Below are 25,372 nucleotides of genomic sequence, written 5' to 3' on the forward strand. Positions count from 1 at the left end.
TAGGTTTGTTTTGGGGCCAGAAGCATTTTGAAATTCACCCATAGTTTTTTCATAACACACATTTTCCATGAACTTCCTTCAAAGACGCCTCATAGAAAGACTTGAAAATCCCTGTGTGGTGGGGGACAGAGGCTTCCACCCATGACCTTGACCTTCCTCCCCGTGGTCCACCTGTCAGTGACAGGGAACCTTGTCCTAGGACCTGGCTGGCCTCGTCGCCCCTCACGCCCCCTCCTCCGTCTCCTGCTGAAAACTCCCTGCCTCTCAGATTACTTTTTAAATATTTATTTATTTATTTGAAAGGCAGAGTTACAAAGAGAGGGAGAGGGAGAGAGAGTGAGAGAGAGAGAGAGAGAGAGGTCTTCTATCTACTGGTTCACCCCCCAATTGGCCACAACAGCCAGGTCTGGGCCAAGCCAAAGCAGGATCCTAGAACTGCATTCAGGTCTCCCATATGGGTACAGAGGCCCTGGGGCTTGGGCCATCTTCTGCTTCTTTCACAGGCACATTAACAGAGAGCTGGATTGGAAGTGGAGCAGCCGGGACTCAAACCAGCACCCACATAGGATGGCTTAACTCACTGTGCCACAACACTGACCCAGCCATCAGATATTTTATCATGATCGCCATCATAATTTTTCATCACCACCACCATCATCATCACCACCATCATCACCATCATCACCACCATCACCACCATCACCACCACCACCACCAACACCATAACCATGACCATCGTCATCATCATGTATTCATTTATGCTCCGTCTGCACTGTCCCCCATGTAACTTCCAACCTCCCGATTCTCCCACGTGTGCAAGCGTGTAGGCCGAGTCCCAGACGGGTGAGGGTGGGATGGAGGCTCCTCACGCAGTCCCAGGGCAGCTAAGGCGGATCCAGAACTATGGCTACCTGGCCAGTGCTGTCTCGGCCACTTCAGAACACCGGATTCTTCCTCTGCCCGGGAGGGTGGGCAGGTCCAGCTCGGAACTGAGTGACAGAGGTGGGGTTTGACCTCAGCACCTCCTCCCCAACCTTGGACTCCCAGTCCCTCCCGGAGGTGCCCCCTGTTGTGCTTGGTCTCTAGGCGACCCACCCAGCTCTGAGACTCGGTGCCCCCATCCCCACTTCCAGGCCAGCTCAGCAAAGACCCTGTCTCTGCAGTGAATGTTCAAGATCAGCTAGTCGGGGGTTCCCGCAGGAGGGTCCCCTGAACGCTGGCTGCACGGGAGATGCCGTGACAGTAGGGTACCGGGGTCCAGCAAGTGGGGGAAGCTCTGATTCCATGACCCCTTGGAGACGAGGAACCGCCATAGCACACTGAAGGCGCCATATGTTTCCCCCCGTGAAACACACCCACTGCACAGTGACGCACATTTTCCAAAACTTACCAAACAGGGGGACTTTTTTTTTAAATCAAGGAACAATCATGAATGAGCGTTCCACACAATCTGCTCTGAAAAAAAAAAAGACTGAAGTTTAAAGTTTATGGAGAGAGAGAGAGGGAGAGAGAGAGCTGTCGACTGGTTCACTCCCCAGCTGGTCATGCTGGTCTCCAGGTCGGGGGCAAGATCCCATCACCTGCTGCCTCCCAGGGTCTACCTTAGCAGGAAGCTGGAGTCAGGCGCTGGAGCCCTGAAAGCCCATCCAGGCACCGCCGCGTGGGATGCGGGCATCCTAACTGCTAGGCTGGTTGCTGGCCTCTCCTGCCCATCCGGGAGGGGCCCAGGGAGCTGCGGGCAGCCACTGGCCGCCGGGCCCCTGAGTCAGGAAGACGCCTCTCCCTCTTGTGTCCCCGCAGGTCTAACTGGCTGAAGCCGTGCTGTGGGAAGGGAGCGGCCGCGTGGCAGGTGTTCCTGCTCAGTGCAAGTCTCAATGGTTTCCTGGTGGCCTGCGTAATACTGGTCGTGATTCTGCTGACCTTGGAACTTCTGATAGATGTGAAGCTTCTCCACTGTGAGTAGCCAGAGAACCGAACGCCGTGCCACGTGCACCTGTGTCCGCCAGCCCCCATCCCTCCCTCCCCAACCCGCCTCCTGCCCTGGGTGGAAGGGGGGAGCCTCCGGGGAACCACAAGGGGGAGGAGGTGCAGCTGGCGCCCTCTGTCGGTCACCGCGGCACCGGTTTGCGCCTCTCCACCCAGGGTGAGCTCAGTAGTCCTGTCTTCTCAGCATTCCACCATCAGGGAACTGACGATAGAGAGAGAAAAAAAAAAAATGATGGGGACCCCTGTATGCGTTCTTTATTATTATTTCCATTTGGAATTTTCTGTAGCTCAAAGAGGGTTCCCCCTTGGGGTGACCGCTCGCTGTGATCTCCTGTCTATAGACAAGCTAGTTAAGATGTGGGGGTTAGAGGCTTGCCCCGGGTCAGAGGCCCTGGGGCTGGGACTTGGGGGGCAGGTGTCTAACCTCCGACCCGGTTCTGCCCTCCCTTGGGGTTGGTCCCAGCGTCGCGTGTCCCGGGGGGGGGGGGCCGTGTGTGACAGCAGGAGGCTTGTCTGCCACCTCACCTTGCAGGTGCGCAGAGGGGCTGGGGCCGAGGCGGTGCGTGGCCCCTGAGTCCGTGTGGCGATCACTCAGGTGCACATCGAAGGGGTGGAAAACTCCTTTCCCACACTGCTGACCGGTCAGTCCTCCTGGCTCAAATGCCCCCCGAGCTCCCTCCCAGCCCCTCGGCCTCCTCTGCTCTCCAGGAGGGGGTGACAGTGAGCCCCCCCACTTCTGTCTGATGGGCCTCCTTGGGTTTTTATGCAGCTGATGTGTCCTTGGTTCAAAGCCCATCCAGCCACTGGCCCTGGTTTTACGCTCAACCTGTCTTCAATTAAACGGTGCTGGAGATGTCCCCTCCCACCTGGCCCTATGTCTGCTTTTGATGGGATCTGACCCATCGCGGGGAGCTTTTCTCTCCTTTTTATGCTGGGGGGTGGGGTGGGTTGCAGCCGGGCCCCCGGGGGCCGCCCGGGCTGGGACGAGGCACTGAGCACAAGTGAGAACCCAGCCGACGCTGGAATGCTGCTTAGAATTAAGGATCCGGGAGATTGATTTTGGTGGGAGATCCAATAGCAACTCATAAAAGGCATCTAAATTCCATAAAACGCACAGTCAGAGATTTATGGCCTCTTTAAAGCAAACCGTAAAAAAGGCCCAGGAATTCATTTGAGAAATAATGGAGAGAGATTTTTATGTTTTCAGTATCATTTGGATGGCCTTTCAGAGGCCCCCGGGCCTCGGCCTCTGGGCTCCCACTGGTACCCATGTGACCGGGGACAGGAAGGAATCCACAGGGCCTTGGGGCTCATCTTCCCAGGGAAGTACTGGCCCAGAGCCAGGGGACCCGCGTCTCCCACTGGACCTGAAACCATATGTGCATGCCCCGGGGAGCTGCAAGCCCAGGCCGGGGGTCCCCCTCGCAGGCCAGCCCCCTGCACAGGGGGCACTTGCTGCCTTCCCTGGGCCCCCAGGAGGCCCAGAGGGTAACAGGCACCCTCTCAGCTTTCCTGCCCGGGACCTGCCGCTTGTCCCAGGACCCTGCCGGTTTCTCTTCTCTGCCTCCCGCCTGACCCGGGTCCTGGGTCCCCGCACCCAGCAGACGATGGCTGTGGTCAGCCAGGGTCGCGAGGCCGGCCGTGGCTTCCTGTATGTTCAAACACACCTTTCAGAGGAGGAGCCAGGCTGAAGGTGGGGTGGTGCGTCCTGCAGGTGACGCCTCTCTCCATTTACCCCGAACCCGGAAGGGTGAGTGGAGCAGTGGGCAGCTGTCTCGGCCGCTGCTTCCACGCCCCTTCCCGGCCCCGCACGCAGCTCCCACTGAACGCTCAGGATGGGAAGTCCCCGTCAGCTGAGCTCAGGCCCCACTAACAGCGCCCAGCACTTTGCAGGGAGGGGGTGCATCCCTGAGAGCACATCCAAGCTTGATCGGAAGCCCCCTCTGCAGGGCTGCCTTCCCGGGGCCTGGGGAGCTCCCACCGCACCTCTCGCAGACCCCGCTGTCTGACCGGGATTCAGCCAGATGGGAATGTTCCCGGGAGCCCGCCCGGCCCGGGCACCCAACTCCACGCCCCTCCAATCGGCTCCTCCTGTGTTCCAGTTTCCAGCGCCTTCCAATTCGCGGGCGTCATTCATTGGATCAGCCTGGTCATCCTGTCCGTGTTCTTCTCAGAGGTGGGTGACGGCTCGGGCGCTGAGGGCCTCCTCCTCGGGGCACTGCGGGTATCCGGGAAACCAGGCTCTCCTGCGGTGACCGTTCCTGGTGCCAGGCCCTCGGCTGCGCCTGGAGGCCACTGAGGGGGAGGAGCCACAGGTGCAGAGCAGCAGGGAGGCTCAGCCCAGGCTGCGTGTGTCACTGCAAGGCAGCCGGAGGTCCCCGTGGCCGGACGGAGCAGGCTGGCCATCAGGTGGAAGTCGGCACCCTAGGAGTGGGAGCAGTGAGGAGCTGTGGCCCCCTCCCGGGCCGAGGCAGGCAGCGGAGGACAGGGTCCAGGGCTGACTGTGGACTTGACCCGGTCCAGCAGGGGGCATGGGTTGGATGGAGCTAAGACCCCGCCCCCCCCAAGAGCGGGCACCAGGGTGTGTTTGGAAAGTGATGGATCAGGGAGCGTGGGTGCCCTCAGTGCTGCTGGGGTCGGTGGACACCGAACCAAGTCTCCCTCCGTGGAGTGGGTGGGCAGCACTGCTGGAGGCTCCCAGGCTTCCGCTACAGTGTGGGGCCTGAGATGTTGGGGAGCCCAGGGGCCCCGCATGGTCCCGGGGCTTTACCTGGGGGTGACTGGCACTTCTTTCGAGCAATCCCCAGGTGGCCACAGGGATTCCCTGGCCTACATCCGAGAAATCAGCTGTGGCGGCTGCAGGCAGGGCCTCCTGGTGTGGGGGGAAGGCAGACGTGGCACGCACACTGAGCTCACGCACAACATGGAACCCGGCGTGAGAGCAGGATTCAAAGCAGAGAGGGAGATCAGGTACGAGAGGAGGAGGGGGATCTGTGAAAAGAGGTGGCAGGCATTGAGACAGGCCCACGAGCAGCCTCTCTCCAAGAGGGCAGAGTGGCGTCTGCCCCCACCCAAGTTCAGGTCTCCCCTTTGTCAGGTAGGGGGCGGTGCCCTGGTAGAATATGCAAATGAGCAAGGAGTTTGGGCGGGGCTTCAGGGCAAGTGGTGTCATGGCATCTTGGGCATGAGGTGGGACGAAGGCTCAGGTGTAACAGGTGCACAATGGGGATGAGGGGAGGTGCAGACATGAAGCATCGCACGGAAGCGGGTGGGGTTGCAGCTGACCCGTGGCTGCAGCCAGGAGGCTGCTGGGGGACTCTCAGCTCCTTTCCCCTCACTAGCTCCCTGCCTAGCCCGTAACACAGGGGCCTGGGGACCAGCGCACAGCACGGCTGCAGGAGAGGGAAGGCAGGGCCAGGTCTGGAGGTGCAGTCTGTGGTATGATCAGAAACCCAAGAAGTCACAGGCCCCGGGGAGCCCCTTGTGGGCCGGCCCTGGCTAACCTGACGGCTCTGCTCTCTCACTCCCAAAAAAATCAAGAGACGGCTGAACTGGGGCATGGGCAACCGGCATCCCAGGCACAGCACAACCTCCCCCTGGGCCCCGGCTCCGCCCCGCCCCCCCCCCCAGGTCCCACAGACACACGTCCACAGCCAGATGGCTCCTCACACAGACCTTGGCGAATGTGCCATGTGTGTGACTGCCAACAAAAATGTTTAATCAGTTGCTGCGGCTCTTACCCCTCTCTAGCCCTCTGCTTGGGTTTTATTGGCTTCTGCAAAATTTATTACCCAGCATTAATTCGGGATCCCTTCCTGTCGCCACTGGAGACGAACCACCTGAGGCAGCCGGGGCCCTGTGAGCGGCGGCCCCCACACGCAGCCCCGGGGCTGGGGAAGGGCTGGGGGCTTCCCACCTGCTCAGCCGGGACAGCTGGGCTGCAGAGTGCTGGGGAGACGGGCGGGTTCCTTGATCTTGGGCCTGGCAGGCGAGTGACAGGGAGACGTGGCTTCCCGGCACACGGAGGTCTTAACCAGAGCAGCCAAGTGTGGGCTTCCGTGGCTTCACAGGAGACCCGAGCACCATGGCCTTGATGCTGGAAGGGCCTGGGAAACGTGTGAGGTGGCGCTGCCCGTCACCTTGCAACAGGGAGGGCCGGGAGCCTGTTTGCCCCTGAAAATGCCAAGCGGCTCTTTCTAGAACCATCTACACCGACGAGGACAGCTGCCCAGGCCAACCCAGGCAGTCGCCAACACCAAGCCCAGGGCCCTATGCTCCTGGGGCCCCAGATTGGGAGTGGACCAGGAATTGACTGAGCAAGACCCCCGACCCCAGGCCCAGGTGACTGGGAGCAGCACACGTCACCCCTTCGGTCTGAGCCCTTCTGTCTCTGGTTTACAGCTGGAGGCATGGCTGGGGGCCCGGGGGCTCACCCCCAGCCTTCTCTGGCTTAGGGATGGAACTCATCACCCTGGCACATCCCAAGAAGTTGGGCCCCCGGGGGCTCCTGCTTTGCCCTGAGCTATGCCCCACCCTTGTCTGAGCACAGCCCTGGCAGGCGCCGCGGGCATCCTACGAGCTGGGAAACGGACCTGCAGGGCTGTGGCAACCTGCACAGGGCCTGCGAGAACAACAGGGGTTTCAGACAGTGAGTGGTCTCCGTCCAGGCCTGTGCCCGGCCCAGCGCCCTGGGGCTGCCCGGAGGACAGGCTACCTGGTCTGCGCAGGCCCCACAGCACCCCGAGGCCCAGGGGGGACGGGGAGGGGGGCTGTCTGGGCCCAGTGTGCAGATGCAGGCAGATCTGCATCTCGGATGAGTGACAGCTCCTTGTTTTCTAGCGTGAGCCTGCCCCACCCAACGACTGGGGCACATGCATCCTAGAGACCTGCTTGTTGTTTATCTGAAACCCGAATTTAACTGTGCAGATGTCCTGTGCCAGGGTTCTTCCAAGTTCATGAAAAATGGTGCTGAATGTTTATTTTGGTACAAGAAGTTTTGAAATTCTTGCACAATTTTTTTCCCCATAGCACACATTTCTTCAAAAACCTCTCATGTGCCTGGATTTTGACACTGTCACACACCACAGTAACCATACCTTTTAATTCTATTGCCCATGAACACTTTGAACTACTGGGGTACTGTATCTGGCCACCCTGATTTCTACATGGCTTCAGTTTCGGGTCCACCTTGCAGCTTCTGACTATGAGCAGGATTCAAAATGCTCATGGAAAATGGAATTAAAAGGTAAGGGTTTAGGGACTAGTGCTGTGGCATAGCAGGTAAAGCTGCCGCCTGCGGCACTGGCATCCCATATGGGCACCAGTTCAGATCCCAGCTGCTCCACTTCTGATCCAGCTCTCTGCTGTGGCCTGGGGAAGCAATAGAAGATGGCCCAAGTGCTTGGGCCCCTGCACCCATGTGTGAGACTCAGAAGAAGCTCCTGGCTCCTGGCTTCGGATGGGCCCAGCTCCGGCCGTTGCGGTCAATTGGAAAGTGAATCAGCGGATGAAGACCCCCCCCTCTCTCTCCCTCTCTCTCTGCCTCTGCTTCTCTGTAACTCTGCCTTTCAAATAAATAAATAAATATTTGCAAAAAGAAAAAAAGGTAAGAATTTAATTATTCTTATTTGAAAGGCAGAGCTCTCTGCTTCTCCTCTCAAAGGCTGTAATGGCCAGGGCGAGGCCCGGAGCCAGGAATTCAATCCAGGTCTCCCACGTCGGGGGCAGGGACTCAAACACTTGAGCCCCCCACTGATGCCTCCAGGTTACTCATGAACAGGAAGCTGGAGTCCAGAGTGGAGCTGGGATGTGGGCGTCCCACCCAACTGCTGCACCAAATCCTCACCCTGATAAGGTGTTTTTATTTTTTTATTTTTATTTTTTTTGACAGGCAGAGTGGACAGTGAGAGAGAGAGACAGAGAGAAAGGTCTTCCTTTTGCCGTTGGTTCACCCTCCAATGGCCGCCGCGGCCGGCGCACCGCGCTGATCCGATGGCAGGAGCCAGGAGCCAGGTGCTTCTCCTGGTCTCCCATGGGGTGCAGGGCCCAAGCACCTGGGCCATCCTCCACTGCACTCCCTGGCCACAGCAGAGAGCTGGCCTGGAAGAGGGGCAACCGGGACAGAATCCGGCACCCCGACTGGGACTAGAACCCGGTGTGCCGGCGCCGCTAGGCGGAGGATTAGCCTAGTGAGCCGCGGCGCCTGCCAGGTGTTTTTATTTTAAGATTTATTTATTTATTATTTGAAAGGCAGAGTTAGAGAGAGGCAGAGGCAGAGAGAGAGAGAGAGAGAGAGAGGTCTTACATCCACTGGTTCACTCCCCAGATGGCTGCAACAGCCAGAGCTGTGCCGATCCGAAGCCAGGAGCCAGGAGCTTCTCCGGGTCTCCCACATGAGTGCAGGGGCCCAAGCACTTGGTCCATCCTCCACTGCTGTCCCAGGCCACAGCAGAGAGCTGGATCAGAAGTGGAGCAGCTGGGATCTGAACTGGTGCCCATATGGGATGCAGGCACTGCAGGCAGCAGTTCTACCCCCCTCCCCCTACGCCATAGCACTGGACCCCCCAATAAGGGTTTGGATTTTTCTTTTCTTCAGTTCAAAAACTTTTGAAATCCCCACATAATGTTTCCACAATCTGCACCAGCTATGAGCTTTGTAGAGACCCCCATAGAAAGAGGTGGTCCTGGGATGAACTTGACAATGCCTCTGCCATAGGGGAGCAGTCACAGTCTGACCTGTCCACCCATCCCTAACCCTCTCCTCTGACCCGGCCGGCCTCGTCATCCCGCACCCTGTGCTGAGTCCCTGCACAAACACGGGCCCTGGGAGACCAGGGACAAGCAGAGGCCGTGAATTCCTCTGCAGATTTGTCCTGGGTCACTCCCCAAAGGCCTGGGAGCCGGGAGCTCCATCTGGGTCTCCCACATGGTGGCAGGGACCCGGACTACTTGAGCCATCACCGCTGCCTCCCAGGAGCTGGAATCGGGAGCGGAGTGGGGACTCGAACCCAGGCCCTCAGAGATCCAGGCTTCTTTAAACAGCAGCCACCTCCTTCTCCCTGAGATGGCTCCTCAGAGCTGCACCTGGGTCAGGAGGCAGCCTGGCCTCCGGCTACCCTGTGCCACCTGCCACACAGCGACCGCAGCCAAACCTGAGTGCGCCAGAGCCCCCTCATTCCTCGCCAGCCACCACCCGGACATTCCGGGTGTGCGAGGGGCCCCTCTCCTGGCTGTGTTCACCCCAGGAGGGCCCTGGGGAGCCTCTGGCCCCACAGCAGCACTGGCCGGTGCTTATTTCCCCTCAGCGTCTCGAGACAAGGGAACCCAGCTGGCCACTCAGTGGCGCTGTGGCCTTGGGCAAGTCACTGCCCCCTTCCCCTGCCCCAGCCACGTTCCCCGCAGCAGCAGGAGCCGGGCAGCCTCACCGGAGCTGGCGCTCTTCCCCTCTCGCCCTCCTGGAGACCCAGGGGAGGTGGGGGCGGGGGTTCCTGCCTCCCGCACAGTGGTCCCCTTCTGGGTGCCTCGTCCCTTCCACAGAGCCTCACGGGACGAGCCTGGGGGCTCGAGAAGCCGGGGAAGCCCCTGCAGGGCAGATGTGGGTCAGGTCGTGGGTAGCAACTTCTTGCAGGCTCTGCCCCTCGTGGGGTGGCTCGTGCGCCGCATCGCTGGCGGATCCTGAAGCCTTTTTTCCCAGGACCCCTCAGCTGGCGCTTGTGTGGAGACTGAGGAAGACCAAGGGTGTTGCGTCAGGCCGTGGAGATGGCAAAGAGGGTCCCATTGCACTTGCTCATTTAGGTGAAAGGCACAGAGAGAGCTTCCGTCCGCTAGTTCCCTCTCCAAATGCCTACAGCAGCCAGGGCTGGGGCAGGCCAACCAGGAGCCAGGAGCTCCATCCGGGTCTCCCACGTGGGTGGCAGGGGCCCAAGTACTTGAGGCCTCACCTGCTGCCCCCCAGGTGTGCGGTGTGCATTCGTGGGGAGCTGTGGGGGAAGCAGAGCCAGGACTGGGTCCTAGGCCCTCGGATATGGGATGCGGGTGTCGGAAGTGCAGGGTTAACCCCCTGGTGCCGCAATGTCTGTGCCTGGACCCCTTTACATCTGTCTTGGCAGTCAGATGTCTAGCTTTCAAAGCCTGCCCCACAGTTTTCCAGTACACAGAAGTTTCTGGGGTAGAGACAGCTTTTTTTCTCAGTCGCACAGGTTGCCTGGGAGCTGCTAGTGGCCGCACCAAACTCGGTTCTCATTCTGGAAATGGGCACATGGGCGCATGCCGCCTGGAAAGCCCCAGGCACTTGGGCCGCCACCTCTGCTACCACCCTCCGGGTCCTGCCTTTCCGCCAGGGTCGGCGGAGCCCCCGTCTCACTTCCCTAGGCACAGGCTTTGTCCCCAGTTGGTCGTATTCTTGTTGCCCCTCGTGCTCCAGGGCAGGGGTGTGGTACCCAGCCCTTGGGGAGTGAATAAATGATGTGTATCCAGGTTCACCCACACCCACCTCCCCCTTCCCGTTCACCGTCACCCTGGCAATGCTCTTCGGGAACTTTTCAGCGGGATCTAAGCATGACTTTGGAAACACGGGACGCGCTGGTTTGAAAGGACCTCGCTTGCTATGGGTGGGGCCGGCCAGCTCAGGCTAGATGTCAGTTACCAGGGATTGAAACCTTGGGCTCCTGGCCCAGCCCTAGTTCTTTTGGGCATTTAGGGGAGTGAACCAGAGGATGAAAGATTTCTGTCTCCCCTAGAAATAAATAAATAAAATAATCTTAAAAACCAGCTTCCTACAGGCAGCAGGGAAAATAGCAGCCCTAGCCTCAGGCTCTCTCTCGCCAATTTCTCCCCAGCGCAGCCCCCGCCCGGCAGCCCTCCTGGGTGTCACCAGTTGTTGAGGCCTATGTTGTCCCACCAGATGGCCGCCTCACTGCTGTGGCCCAGGGCTCCGAGCCCCCTGGTCCAGGCCCTCAGCCGCTGTGTGTCCTGGGGGGGTCACTTCCCCTCTCTGAGCATCAGATCTCATCCGGGAGAAAAGTTCCAGGGAGATCATGTGTGCAAACGTCCTGTATTGGCCTGGGTTGCAATAGGAGATGGATGAGAAGTTCCCCAGGGGGTGGTGCTGTGGGGCAGTGGGTTAAGCCGCTGCCTGCAATGCCCACATCCCAGAGAGGCACTGGTTCGAGTCCCGGCTGCTCCACTTCTGATCCGACTCCATGCTAATGCACCTGGCAAAGCAATGGAAGACGGACCAAGTGCTTCGGCCCCTGCACCCACGTGGGAGACCCGGAAGAAGGTCCTGGCTCCTGGCTTTGACCTGGCCTGACCCCGGCCATCGTGGTCATGTGGAGAGTGAACCGGTGGATGGAGGATCTTTCTGTAACTCTGCTTTTCAAATAAGATCGATCTTTTAGAGGGAGAGGGAGGAGGAGGAGGGAGAGCAGGTCCCTGTGGTCACGCGTCACTCAGTGATGCACCTATCTGGGAGTGAGCGGGTCGTTCCGCGGCGTACGGCCGTCTGTGCCCGGTGCCTCCTGGGAGACGCATCGTCAGGCCTTTTGGTTGCCGTCTGAGCTTACACGAGGTTATGACGGCTACCCCACGACTAGACCATGCAGTCTTACGGGGCCACCGTCGCAGGCCTGCTCGTTGGTGACCTCACCAGCGGGCCCCTGGCTGCAGTCACAAAGTTCCGAGAGGGCCCGGTGACAGCGGAGTCCGGCTGTGCCTCCACCAGTGCTGGGCGGGTCTGTGTTTCCTCGTGGGCTCTGGCTCGCAGCCCTGGGGTTCGCCTCCGGCTCCCCTGATGCCCCCTCTGCAACTCCTCCGTTTGACCTCTGGCTTCACGCCGAGTGTTAGCCCAGACTGCACACTTTGCCGGGTTTCTCTGCAGCTCTGGGCTGGTTTTTGAGGGCAGAAGGACGTTGCTTTGGCCTTGTTGCCTGGCTATGTGACTTTTTCAACTGAAATTTTTGAAATTTCAAACTTGTGCTTTTGATATGTCCTGTAGCGTAAAAGCCAAACGGGAACAGCCTTGTCAGTGGTGAGTAATTACTGTTACTACACCGAATTCCAAACTAAAGTATAGGGACTTCCTTAGCCTATTTTATCATCATGCTTAACCCTTGTTCTTCTTCGAGAAATATTATCATTTCGCAGGCAGAACATGGCATTGATGTCTTTATCTTATTCAAGAAGTGGTTAAGCCACTGCTTACGACACCAGCAGCTCATAGTGCAGTGCCGGGTCAAGTCCCAGCTGTTCCACTTCCCATCCAGCTCCCTGCTGATGCCCTGGGAAAGCAGCGGAACATGGCCTGAGTGCTTGGGCCCCTGCTCCCATGTGGGACACCCAGAGGAAGCCCCTGGCTCCTGGCTTTGGCCTGGCACAGCCCTGGCTGCGGCAGCCATTTGGGGAGTGAACCAGCAGATGGGAGACCTCTTTGTCTCTCCCTCTCTATCACTCTACCTTTCGAATAATTAAAAAAAAAATCTTTAAAAGAAAAGGCCTAGAGCAGCAGTTGGCATTGGTCCGAGCTCGGCATTAGCTGAAGTCACAAACATTGCAGCCTTTCGCCCGGTGGCTGTCGGGAGCGTAGCTGCTGTTTCCACCGCAGTTAATGAAGTTTAACGCAAACTAGCGAGGAAAACAAGACTGTGGACTTGAGACAGAGAGCAGCTGAGGAAGGCTTCAATACAGTTCACAGGAAGCGTGTCTATTTTAAATCGCTGTCATTTCTTGGGGCTCCATTGGGCTTTCAGGAGATGGGGTGTGTCCCAGGCATGGGGGAGCTCTGGTTCCATTTAGAGGCGGGCCTGGCAGCCATGACACACAGGCCCACACACCAGAGCGTCATACTCACTGGAAGGCCATGTGCTCGGGCGGCACGCCGCGATTCCAGCAGGGTGACGCTGGAAAGCTGGTGCCAAAGAGACTGTGTGTGGGCCTGGGCTCATGGTCAGCCTGCAGCAGCGGGGTGGGGGGGGGGGCTCCCTGGGGTTCTAAGCCAGAGGGGGCAGGATGAGAGAAGTGGCCCTGGCAGCCAGTGGGCGGGCTGGGGTGAGGTGTGGGGGCTCTGCAGAGTAGGAGGAAGGCACCGTTCAGCTCAGGAAGCTCAAAGGGGAATGGGGATGAGAGATTAAGGGGCGAAACCTGGCAGGACTTGGGACAGAGGGAGCAGGTGGCGGGGAGTGGGTGAGGGCAGGGAGAGGCGAGCGGTCCCCTGCACTCCTGGGGTCTGGCTGAGTTTCCAACGCAGTGACGCTGCTGGCCAGGCTGGGCCCTGCCACTCAGGAGAGCAGTCTGAGCTGGAGGCTTCAGCTTAGGGCCTCAGAGTCCCCAGAGCTGACGGCCAGGGGAGAGGTTGTCCACGGGGGACAAACTTGAGAAGATACTGGGGTCCTGGGAAATAGACCCCGGACAAGAGGCTGGCCAAGGGCACGGGGAGGGAGTAGCCAGGCAGGCGGGCTGGAGGAGCAGCAGCGCGTGGGGCAGCCTCCAGCGGCCAGAGCACTCCTGCCATGGGCATCAGGCGGTCACTGGGAACAGAGATCTTTGCCCAGAGAGGAGAGAGAAGGGGAAAGCAGACCTTAGGGAGACCTGGGGGTGGGGAGAGCATTTGAGAGGAAGCCGGGAGCTAACCTGTGCGTCTCCTCCCCGAGGCCCAGGGCAGCGCCTGTGCGCACACATCAATCACGGCTGATGTTAGCTCCCAGGTCTGGCACGCCACACGCTACCCTGCAGGCCTTGAACCAGTGTTTTAAGGCCATCCCAGCTCAGGGAGCAGTGCTGTGAGCCCAGGGCCCCTGGAGTGGTCACCGCCGTCCGCATCAGGGGGTTCACCTTTAAGGGGAGAGGGCACCCTGGGAGTGGGCCACCAAGAGGCTGGTCGGGTCTGTGTGCTCCCATTTTACCAGTGGCTGCCCCCAGGGGGCGCTCGTGTGCCGCCCGGCCGTCTCTCCCACCCAGCTGCACCTGCCACCCGAGAACCAACCTCTCTTCTCTTTCTCACCTGTTCCGCACTGGGACAGCTTCAGCCTGGCAAAGGTTTCCCGCATCTCTCTTTGTTCCCTTGCAGCTGTATCGTGGGATCCATGGCTTCCTCATGCTGTCCAACTTTAACCTCCGGCAAAACCTGCCCGGGAGCAGATCCGCACTTAAAAAAAAAATCTTTTTAAATTTATTTGAGAGGCAGAGAGACAGACAGACATGGACAGAGAGGTCTCAATCACTTCACTCCCCGAATGCCCACAACAGCCAAGGATGGGCCTGGGCTGAAGTTGAGAGCCTGGAACTCAATCAGGTTTCCCAAGTGGGTGGCGGAATCTCAATTATTTGACTATCAGCTGTTCCCAGGTTCTCTGCTGGAGACGGGGACACGAACCCAGGCACTCCTGAGTGGGACACGGCATCTCAACCGACATCTTTTATTGTTGTTGTTAGAAGTTTTCTTTAAAAAAAAAAACAAAAACAAAAACAAAAACATTTATTTGAAAGGCAGAATGGGGGTGGAGGAGAGAGAGAGAATTTACTGGCTCACTCCTCAAGTAGCCACAACAGCCAGATCTGGGCTGCACAAAGCCAGGAGCCAGGAGCTCCATCTGGGTCTCCCATGTGGGTTACAGGGGCCCCAGCACTTGGGCCTTCGTTGCAGGAGCCTGCAGTTCTTACTGTTTTCTCTCTCTCTCTCTCTCTCTCTGCTGGGTTTGTGTCTCGTGTTCACAAAAAATGAGGAGCAGGGACACAGCAGGGCGTGTGAAGCGGAGTGACTTATGTAAGAAAACAAAAGTCACAGAGAAAAAAAAAATCAACAGCACCGAGAGCGATGCCGGAAGAGAGCAAAAGTGAGACTCCCAGCAGCACCCAGGGGGCGGGGAGGGAACCGTGGTAAGGGCTGACTTCCGGGTGTTGCAGGCTGCAAAGGGGGGGCGTTCTCGTGACTGGTCTGGGAAAGGGACGGTTTCCATAGGTTAACTGGATGCTCGTTCCAATCGAGACTAAACAGCAAACACATGGAACTTCTCCCAGGACGCGCAGAACTCTCCTTACGTACATCAGTCACAGCCGCACCGAAAATCCCTGATTACCAGGCCCCTGACAACACCAACCCTCCCAGAGGCCAGGGGCTTGAATCTTCCTATCTCCAGGTAGTGGGGAGGGGTCCCCTGCTCCCTGTAGGCCTAGCCAGGAGTCTCTACCACCACCCTCTGCTGCCTTCCCAGGCGCACTAGCAGGGAGCTGGGTTGGAGGCAGAGCAGCCAGGACTTGACCCAGATCTCTGATATGGGGTACAGGTATCACAAGCAGCCACTTAACCCGCGGTGCCATGACACCAGCCCCTCAGCCAACATCTGCTAGAGCACCTGCCGGTCCCCAGGGGCCAGCAGCAGCCAGCACCAGCCACCTCGTGGGCATTCCTTCAGCCAAGCTGCCCCCTGGGCTGCCCCTTCTTCCTCGCCAAGGGCCCTGCTTTGGGGGCCACTCTGCTGGGGCTCTGTCCAGCCCCGTCTCTGCCTGCTGAGTGGTGAGCCGAGGGAGACCCTCCGCCTGATGCAGAGGCCCCTTTGTAAAACTTGCACAACTTGGAGGCTAGCAGCTGCTTCCGTCGGCACCTGCCAAAGTTTCCCCATCCCTGGCTCCCTCCCAGGAGAAGAGGCGGACTTCCCTGAGGGGAGGGGCTCAGGCCTGGGGACTTGTTCTGTCCTGCCGTGTGCCTGAGGCAGGCCTGCACCGGATGCTGGAGTCAGGACTTCCCACCCTCCCCTCCTGCTGCCTGCCGTCTGAACCCCTCCCCCGAGGAGGACAGTCCCTCCCCCGAGAGCAGGGTTGATTCTGGGAGCAGAGGTGAGGAGGGAATCGGAGATTGAGGGCAGGAGAGGGGAAGAGAAAGTTCACCTGCTGCGCAAGCCTCAGTTTTCCGGCACTGTCCTGGAGGCGTGGCCAAGCTCTGGGCGGTGTCTCCCATCAGCGCTTCCTAAAGGCTAGAGTGGACGAAGGAGGCGGAGGCTCTCAGCCCCAGATGGGCCAGGAGGCTCTGCTCGACCCCACAAAGCCCTTTACAGCTCTCGGGGCTGGGATTGGGCAGCCGAGGTTGGGGGGTTGTGGGGCAGGCAGCGCAAGGGCAGTGGCTCTTCAGTCGGCTTAGGGATCCGCAGTGGCCGGGAGCTGACCAGGCACAGAGCTACAAGAGGTCACAGCTTCAGCCTCGGAACGTCACGCTCTTTCTCCTTCTGCGTCAGGGCTGTGGTCACTGGTGGGTCCCAGGGAAGTGTCACCTGGCCCGGCCCAGTGGGGCTTCTGGGGTCCCAGGGGAGTTAGAAACACACATTGCAGGGTGCGGGCACTGTGGCGAAGTGGGTTAAGTGCCACCTGCAGTGCTGGCATCCCGTATGGACACAGGTTTGAGTCTCGGCTGCTCCACTTCCGATCCAGCTCTCTGCTGTGGCCTGGGAGAGCAGTAGAAGATGGCCCAAGTCCTTGGGCCCCTGCATCCGCGTGGGAGACCCAGAAGAAGCTCCTGGCTTCCGGCTTCAGATTGGCGCAGCTATGGCTATTGTAGCCAACTGGGGAGTGAACCAGCAGATGGAAGACCTCTGTCTGTCTGTCTGTCTAACTCAAAGTAAATAAAGTTAATCTTTAACAAAGAAGAAGAAGAAATGTACACTTTAGGCCTTGAGCCCAGAGATGCCAACATCCGGGGTCCCCAGCAAGGGGTCCAGGAATCTGCATTTGAACCCAAAGCCCCAGATGTTGCCAGAGCCAGGGCGCTCAAAGCCTGCACCGTCAGCCTCTTTCTGGGAACTGTGAGATGTGCGGGGGGCTGGGGGAGGCAGGGCAGGGTGGCCAGGGCCCTGCCTCCGTCTCTCCCGGCCAAGGCATTTGGGGGAGAAGGATGGACGCCCCGGGGGCAAAGCCCACGGACTGGGGGTTGGGGGTTCAGAGCTGGCCGTCCTCTGCCTTTTGCACTTGACATGGAGCAGCTGTCTCCTGGCCACCGCTTCCCCTCCTACAGCCGCAGGCCAGGCCAGGAAGTGACCCAAAGCCCCTCAGAGCTGTCTCCGGGGCTGGACTCGAAGGACAGGCTCCCAGACGAGGTGTGCTTGGGCCAGGCCTCGGAATGCACGGGCCAGCATGGAGGGACGGCAGGGGGCCAGGGCTCCGGCTCCCTGAGCCCAGCTTTTCTCCGTCAGCCACGCTGGCTGTCCTTATGCCTCACGGCAGTGGAATTCCTGGGGAGGTCGGAGAATGGAGCTTGCTGGGGGCTGCAGAGGCAGAGTGGGGGCTGATGCTTAAAGCGGGACAGAGCTGCGGTCTGGGAGGACAAAGGCCTGGGGCTGGACGGTGTCCGGCCTGCGTTACCGACCGCAGCCCAAGTGTGTGCTGAGAACGGTTAAAACGGCCAGCTCCGCTCTGTGTCCTGGATCAGCGCTGTGAGACGGTGGCAGGGAGAGGCAGCAGCAACAGCGGCAGCCGTGGCCCCGTCTGTCCTAGCCAGGGCTGTACTGGGCTTGGTAGTCCCAGCACTGGGGGTGTGCAGCCGCTGCAGCTCCCGCAGCATTTCAGAGGAGAGACACACAGGTCTCCAGCTCGGTACAGTGGCGGGGGTGGTGGTGGGGAGGTGCTGGCCAGCGACGAGGACGTAGGAGCACCTCCGGAAGTCTGCGGGGGGGGGGGGGCAGGGGAGATGGAGTTCAAAGACAGCTTTATTTTGGTGCAAAAACATTTTGAAATAAAAGTCCCTGGGAATGCATATTATGCAAAGACTGCACAGATTTCAAAATGTGCACCTAAATAAGTTTATCTTTTGCCGGCGCCGCGGCTCACTAGGCTAATCCTCCGCCTGCAGCGCCGGCACACCGGGTTCTAGTCCCGGTCGGGGCGCCGGATTCTGTCCTGGTTGCCCCTCTTCCAGGCCAGCTCTCTGCTGTAGCCCGGGAGTGCAGTGGAGGATGGCCCAGGTGCTTGGGCCCTGCACCCCATGGGAGACCAGGAGAAGCACCTGGCTCCTGGCTCCTGGCTCCTGCCATCGGATCGGCGCGGTGCGCTGGCCGCGGCAGCCATTGGAGGGTGAACCAACGGCAAAGGAAGACCTTTCTCTCTGTCTCTCTCTCTCACTGTCCACTCTGCCTGTCAAAAAAAAAAAAAAAAAAAAAAAAAAAAAAAAAAGCTTATCTTTTAATTCCTTAAAAAAAAAAAAAGTCCCCTGGTGTGTGGCATTCTCACACAGCTGAGCGCACCGCGCAGCCCCAACCCTGAGGGTCCCAGCGCCGACTCCATCAGGGACGGCCTGCGTGACTGTGGGCATCCTCCTTAGCCTGTCTGTACAACGAGAACCACGTGGGAGGTGGCCAGCCCGGCTCCCGACACCTGCTGGTGCCTGCTGATGGCAGTTGGGTTTTTATATAAATAGTCGGAAAATTTGAATTCTCTGACTCACCTCTTGGGCAGGAGGGGAGACTGAGGCCTGGACGGGGGATCTGACTTGCCCAAGGCCACACAGCCTGCCCGTTCCTGGGCTGTGACCTCAGGGTAGCAGGGCCCCACCCAGATCCTTGTGCACTTCCAGGATCCATCTACCCAGAGCCTGGGAAAGCATGAAGGAGTGGTACCAGCTGCCCCCACTTCCTGCGTCCCCAGCATCCCATCTCACTGCCCGGACGGGGAGGGGCAGTGTCACCCACCGGGCCCTTTTGGCAGCATGGGGCGTGGGACTGTGGGCTTTCTGCAGCTGCGAGAGCTCACGGGGCCGCTGCCCAGCGTAGCCGCGGGCGGGGAGTGCCATCAAGTGGGAACTCAAGGGAGGGCGCCAGGCACGTGTGCCAGGGTCCTGAGAGCAGTGTGGCAGGGTCTTCTATGGAGAGAGCTGTGCTGTCGGCAGGAGGCAGCGGCCCCCAGGAACGGCCCCTTCCCCCAGGCTCTCGCTCCCTCATCCGCAGAGCACCGCCACCCTTCGTGTCCGCTGGAAGAAACCAGACGTGTCTCCTGGGCCTTCCCCAGGTGGAGGGCAGGGCAGGAAACTGCCACCAGACACGGAAAAGTGCTGTGGGAGGTGGCGTGCGGAGGACCTTGGGGACAGTGAGGAAGGAGGCAGCCCCGGAGCCTGGGGTGGGAGGAGCTTCATGGAGGTGACCTTTGAGCCAAGGAGACCAGGGGATAAGAGAGGAAGAGGAAGGAGTCCAGCGGGCAGCACACAGGCCGCACTGCGTCACAAGCAAAGCTGCAGGGCTAGGAGGTGGGGTTGCTTTCCTGCCCACAGAGAGGTTGAGGAGGTAGGGGATTAAGGCTGGTGGACGGGTGTGGGACCAGGGGATTCCCACAGCCCTACACCCACCCACGGGTCTCTGGGCAGAGGGCACTGTAGGTAAGAGCCTGAGCCACGAACAGACACAGACCAGAGGGGTACACAGCACCTCTGCTCCCCGCCACTATCCAGAGCTGGCCAGGAGGACTGGCAGGTGCAGCCCGAAGCTGCAGGGTGCAGAGGGTTTCCAGGGTGCCCTGGGGTGGGGGTGGCAGAAGGACAAGAGGCAGAGGGGCCACCCCCCACAGGTGGGGAGGGCTTGTCAGCTGCGGGGTGCACAGGGGCGGAGCTCTGGACCCTGAACTCCGGAAGCTTCTCGCTGGGGGTGAGGGTGGGGAGCTGGAGACCCCTGACCTCCCCCTCCCTCCCCTCGCAGACCATTCTGCGGATCGTGGTGCTCGGCATCTGGGATTACATCGAGAACAAAATCGAGGTAACACGGGAGCTACCCCCAGCCCTCCCAGCCCAGACATCCCATCCGTTCCAGGGTGAGGGTCATCAAAAAAAAAAATTCACTTGACCGTGGGAGTCTCGCTGAGCCCAGAGCAGAGGCTGGGGGCAGAGGGAGGAGCAGGACAGTCTAAGGACAACTGCTCTTGCGAGTCCTCGATGTTGCAACTTGCTTTTGAATCACCCTGAAGGGCTCTGCAATGCATTTTAGAACAAAAGAAATTCTAAACATGGCCCAGCTGCTCAGGCTGGGCTCCCCTCTGGGAAAGGCCGAGCACAAGTGTGCCCAGGAGCGCACCCGGGGGTGGGGGAGGGGGAGCCAGGAGTCCCCACAAGCCTGAGGGGGGTCGGGAGAAGCAGCAGGGATGGGGTGGCCTCGTGATGGCCCCTGAGCGGTCGGCCGCGCCAGCCGGCCTGCCTGCCTGCCTCATAGGTCCTGGGTTCCAGGCCCATGGCACAGTCCAGGGTGTTAAGTTCCTCCTCCCCTCCCCGACAGGTGTTTGACGGGGCTGTGATCATCTTGTCCTTGGCCCCGATGGTGGCATCCACCGTCGCCAACGGGCCCAGGAGCCCCTGGGACGCCATCAGCCTCATCATCGTGCTCCGGGTGTGGCGGGTGAAGCGGGTCATAGATGGTGAGTGCCCGGGGCCTTGGGGGCCGGACAGGGGGCGGGGCCGAGGCTGTCCCCCACCCCAACCCTCAGCTCCCTCTCAGATCCTCAGTCCGCTGGTTCACTCCCCAAATGGCTGTAGCAGCCCGGGGTTGTGGGCATAGTTATAGACAGGATTGCCTGGCCGCGCAAGCTGCCTCTTGTAATGCCCACACCCCATACCAGAGTGTTGGCTGAATCCTGGCTGCTCTGCTCTGATCCAGCTCGCTACTAAGGTGCCTGGGAAGCAGCAGATGATGGCTCAAGTACTCGGGTCCCTGCCACCCACATGGGAAGTCTGGATGGAGGTGGCTCCTGGCTTCAGCCTGGTGCTCTCTCTCTCCCTCTCTGTCACTCTGCCTTTCAAATAAATAAACAAATCTTAAAAGCAAATAGTATCATGGGTACCAGAGTAATGCTGACTTAAACAAAACAGAAGCTCTTTGCACTCTGGTGCTGCTGTGGCCTTCATGGCGAAGTCTTTGTGGGGACAGGTGTTTTCCATTCTCTTAGTTCTAGGAGTGGATCCCTGGGCCACACAGTCACTCTTTGTTTAACATTTGGAAGAAACACCAAGCTGTTTTCCATAGGGGCTACACCAACCGTCCCTGCATCCTGAGAGACAGAGACAGACAGACAAGCAGACAGAAACTCCCATCCACTGGTTCCCTCCCAAATGCCCACAGCAGCTGTGGCTGGGCTGGGCTGGGCTGGGCTGAGGCCAGGAACTCAGCCTGGGTCTCCCGCGTGGGCAGCAGGAACCCAAGGACTTGAGCCATCACCTGCTGCCTCCCAGGGTGCACATGGGCAGGAAGCTGGATCAGAAGCCGGCTTTGGGCATGGAGCCCCGGGACTCTGATTTGAGACAGGGATGTCTTAACCACTAGGCTAATTGCCTGCCTTCTCGGGAAGCTGCTGCCCACCCCCAGACTGTGGTCTTACGCCCATGCATAGCTGGAAATGGTCAGCATTGCAGGCACCTCTGCACACCGCCAAAATGGGGGGCACCGTCCCTGTGGACAAGGAGGAAGCCTGCAGTGCTGGGCACGGGGCTAAGGCTGTGACTCCCTGAGCATTTCGGGGTGCTGCCCACTGCCTGGACATTTCCTTCCCGATCTGCCAGGCCAGCCCCTCCCCCGCACGAGCCCCGCCACTGCCGAGTTGCTAACTGTCCGCTCTCTTCCAGCCTACGTGCTGCCGGTGAAGGTGGAGATGGAGATGGTCATCCAGCAGTACGAGAAGGCCAAGGTCATCCAGGACGAGCAGCTGGAGAGACTGACGCAGATCTGTCAGGAGCAAGGGGTAAGGCGCCGCCACTCACTGCTGTCCAGGGCCTAAAGCCAGGAGACGGCAGCGTCAGGGTGCTCCTCCTGGTCCCCAGGGAACCTGAGGCCCAGCGCGGGGACCACAACTCCAAGGCCACTGGTGCTCAGTGGCCCTACGGCTCCCCAGCCTGGAGCTGCCCAGTCGCCAGCCGACTTGTCACCTTCGCAGAGACCCGGTCTCTAAAGCTGGGCATCGGTTCTGCCCCCTGAGGCCCCACGGTGTGCCCGTTGCTTAATGAGGTCTCGGACGGCCTCTGTCCTCAAGGACAGTGGTGGGCCCCAGAGGACCTGCCCAGGGCAGTGGCAGCAGGGGTTGGGGGGCGGTCCTTGGTTTCTGGGGGAAGGACAGGGCTACTCCGCTTGCCCCGTGAGCCTGGGAAGCTACGCCCGCAGCCATGTGTCCTATGGGGGCCTGAGGCATGGGGCTTGCAGCACAGCAGAGCTGGCCGCCCCTGGGCACCCCTCTCCCCACTGCCAGGAGCTCTTCAGGGGGTCACAAGGCTGAGCAGTTGTGTGCCTGCCTGTCTTGTCAAGTTCCTGGCTCGTTTGTCTTGTGCATAAACACTCAGCCAGCCAAATCATCACTTACACCCTGGCCGAGACATGGCCCTGTACTCACCGGGCTCTGAGTGGCTCAGGGAGTGGGGTGGGCACATGTCAGGGCGGTGGCACCTGGTGAGAAGCGTGCTGCACAGGGGACATGCCAGGGGCTCTGCATGCCAGCGTGGGACGGGGCGGCAGGGGAGCTGACCGTGACTGAGTGTGGCACAGTATGGGTGCTGTGTGGAGGACCCCGAGGCCACTCTGAGTGTTAGCGGGGGGGTGGCGGTGGGAGGACCGGCGGCCTCCAGTGCTGGGGCTGCCCAGATTGGAGCTCCTTGGAGCTTTCTGGCTGCCGTTGGAAGACAGGGCGGGGTCTGGGTGGAGGCGGGAGGTTGGAGTCTGCAGTAACCACTGGTGTGTAGGGAGCCCAGGGCGAGGACAGAGCAGGGGGGAGGGGGTCTTTTCCTAGGCCGGAAGCTGATGGGGTGACCCGCAGTCCACCTCTGCTTTGCTGTGCTGGACAGTGGGGGAGCCCCGGCACAGCACTGGGTGCACCCCTGGAAATGCACAACCCCCCACTCCAGCAGAGAAGACTGGCCTGCTGCACGCCCCCATCAGCAGTCCATGGGCCACGTGGCAGGAAGAAAATCCCGGGGCAAGGCCCCTCCCGCAGTTTCCTCCTCGACCCTAGTCCTGGGCCCAACCCCTCCCCGGGACCCCAGGTTCCTGCTGTCCTGGTTCGGTCACTCCCCAGCTATGGTCTCCTCCCCAGGGGGCAGGGGTCTCCCACAGACTCTGCACAGGAAGGAGCCAATAAAGACAGAACCCCCAGGGGCTCACATCTGGAAAAGAGATGAGCAGAGGCAAGCCAGTTTAATTTGAAAACACCGGAACCTGTTGTCTTTGTTAGGACAGTGGAGAGTGACAGACGGGCTGGATCCCAGTGGGGCTGTGGCCGGGGCTGGGAAGGTTGCCTGACCAGAGCACGGGGCTTCCGGGGGTCGCCAGCGAGGCTGCTCCCCAGGGCAAGGCGGAGACATCGCATCTTCGGCTGCACTTTGAGACCTAACTGGGCGGCCAGCACCCTAGAGATGAGACTGTCAGCCCAGGAATGTCACGCCTGGCCTTAGAGGGAGCAGCGGGTGGAAGGGCTAAGAAGAGACTTTGAAGGCAGACCTGGGTTCCAAGCCTACTCGGCCCCTTCCTGGCCTGTGGCTTTGGGCACGGATGAGACCCCCCTAAGGGCCTTGTTTCCCAAAACTGGAAAATAGGAATATTCATAAAGTCCTTCAAGGATGGTTCTGAGGCTGCTTAGCCTAAAGCTCTGCGTGTGACAAACTCCTGGGAGCCTCACCTGCCCTGCACACCTGTTCCAGGAAGAAGAGAACTCGAAGTGAGGGCTGTGAGGACGCACTAAAGCACACAGAAGTAGATCCAGGTGTTGTACCTGTGAGATCAGGTTGTACCTGTGAGATCCAGGTGTGTTTGTGAGATCCAGATATTGTACCCATGAGATCCAGGTGTTGTACCCGTGAGATCCAGGTGTTGTGAGATCCAGATATTGTACCTGTGAGATCTGGGTGTGTTCGTGAGATCCAGGTGCTGTACCTGTGAGATCCAGGTTGTACCTGTGAGATCCAGGTGTTGTACCCGTGAGATCCAGGTTGTACCTGTGAGATCCAGATATTGTACCTGTGAGATCCAGATATTGTACCTATGAGATCCAGGTTTTGTACCTGTGAGATCCAGGTGTTGTACCTGTGAGATCCAGGTGTTGTACCTGTGAGATCCAGGTGTTGTGAGATCCAGATATTGTACCTGTGAGATTCAGGTTTTGTACCTGTGAGATCCAGGTGTTGTACTTGTGACATCCAGGTGTGTTTGTGAGATCCAGGTGTTGTACCGTGAGATCCAGATGTGTTTGTGAGATCCAGGTGTTGTACCTGTGAGATCCAGGTGTTGTACCCGTGAGATCCAGGTGTTTTACCTGTGAGATCCAGGTGTTGTACCTGTGAGATCCAGGTGCTGTACCTGTGAGATCCAGATGTGTTTGTGAGATCCAGGTGTTGTACCTAGGAGATTCAGGTGTTGTACCCGTGAGATGCAGGTGTGTTCATGAGATCCAGGTGTTGTACCTGTTAGATCCGGGTGTTGTACCCGTGAGATCCAGGTGTGTTCATGAGATCCAGGTGTTGTGAGATCCAGATATTGTACCTGTGAGATCCAGGTGTTGTACCTGTGAGATCTAGATGTGTTTGTGAGATCCAGATACTGTACCTGTGAGATCCAGGTTGTACCTGTGAGATGCAGTTATTGTACCCGTGAGACCCAGATGTTGTACCTGTGAGATCCAGATGTGTTTGTGAAATCCAGATGTTGTACCTATGAGATCCAGGTGTTGTACCCGTGAGATCCAGATGTTGTACCCATGAGATCCAGGTGTTGTACCTGTGAGATCCAGGTGTTGTACCGTGAGATCCAGGTGCTGTACCTGTGAGATCCGGGTGTTGTACCCATGAGATCCAGGTGTTGTACCTGTGAGATCCAGGTGTTGTACCGTGAGATCCAGGTATTGTACCTGTGAGATCCAGGTGCTGTACCTGTGAGATCCAGGTGCTGTACCCGTGAGAGCCAGGTGCTGTACCCGTGAGATCCAGGTGCTGTACCTGTGAGATCTGGGTGTGTTTGTGAGATCCAGGTGCTGTACCTGTGAGATCCAGGTATTGTACCTGTGAGATCCAGGTGTTGTACCCGTGAGATCCAGGTGCTGTACCTGTGAGATCCAGGTGCTGTACCCGTGAGATCCAGGTGCTGTACCTATGAGATCCAGGTGTTGTACTCATGAGATGCAGATGTTGGAGTGATGAGCCAGAGGTGGGAATTGGACCCTGGGATTGCCCACCCTGGCTTTGGTGGCTCTGAGGAGCGCTGGTCAGGTGCAGGGTTTCGGGTTCCAGGCGGGAAGACCACAGCGGCGGGGTGCGTTCCATGCCCGTGGAGTCACATCCGGCTCCTCCCTGTCAGTACTCACAGGGAGAGTACCTGCTGTTTGTCAGGGCTTGCCATCACTTTAAAGTCACTTTTGTTTACGTCTTAGCTTTTCCACAAGATTAACCTGCTCCTCGCTGTGACCC

General features: G+C 59.2%; 1 protein-coding gene across 1 annotated transcript in view; it reads left to right on the plus strand.

The window, feature by feature from the left end:
• TMEM266 (transmembrane protein 266) overlaps positions 1-25,372 on the plus strand; it is a 118,519-nt gene that overhangs the window by 75,021 nt on the left and 18,126 nt on the right. Inside the window, exons 4-8 of the mRNA XM_051834575.2 lie at positions 1,801-1,955; positions 4,089-4,162; positions 19,647-19,703; positions 20,217-20,355; positions 21,557-21,672. Of these exons, the coding sequence (XP_051690535.2) occupies positions 1,801-1,955; positions 4,089-4,162; positions 19,647-19,703; positions 20,217-20,355; positions 21,557-21,672 (541 nt within the window). The remainder of the gene's footprint in view (positions 1-1,800; positions 1,956-4,088; positions 4,163-19,646; positions 19,704-20,216; positions 20,356-21,556; positions 21,673-25,372) is intronic.

This window comes from Oryctolagus cuniculus, chromosome 12 (assembly GCF_964237555.1).
Source record: "Oryctolagus cuniculus chromosome 12, mOryCun1.1, whole genome shotgun sequence".
Taxonomy (NCBI): Eukaryota; Metazoa; Chordata; class Mammalia; order Lagomorpha; family Leporidae; genus Oryctolagus; species Oryctolagus cuniculus.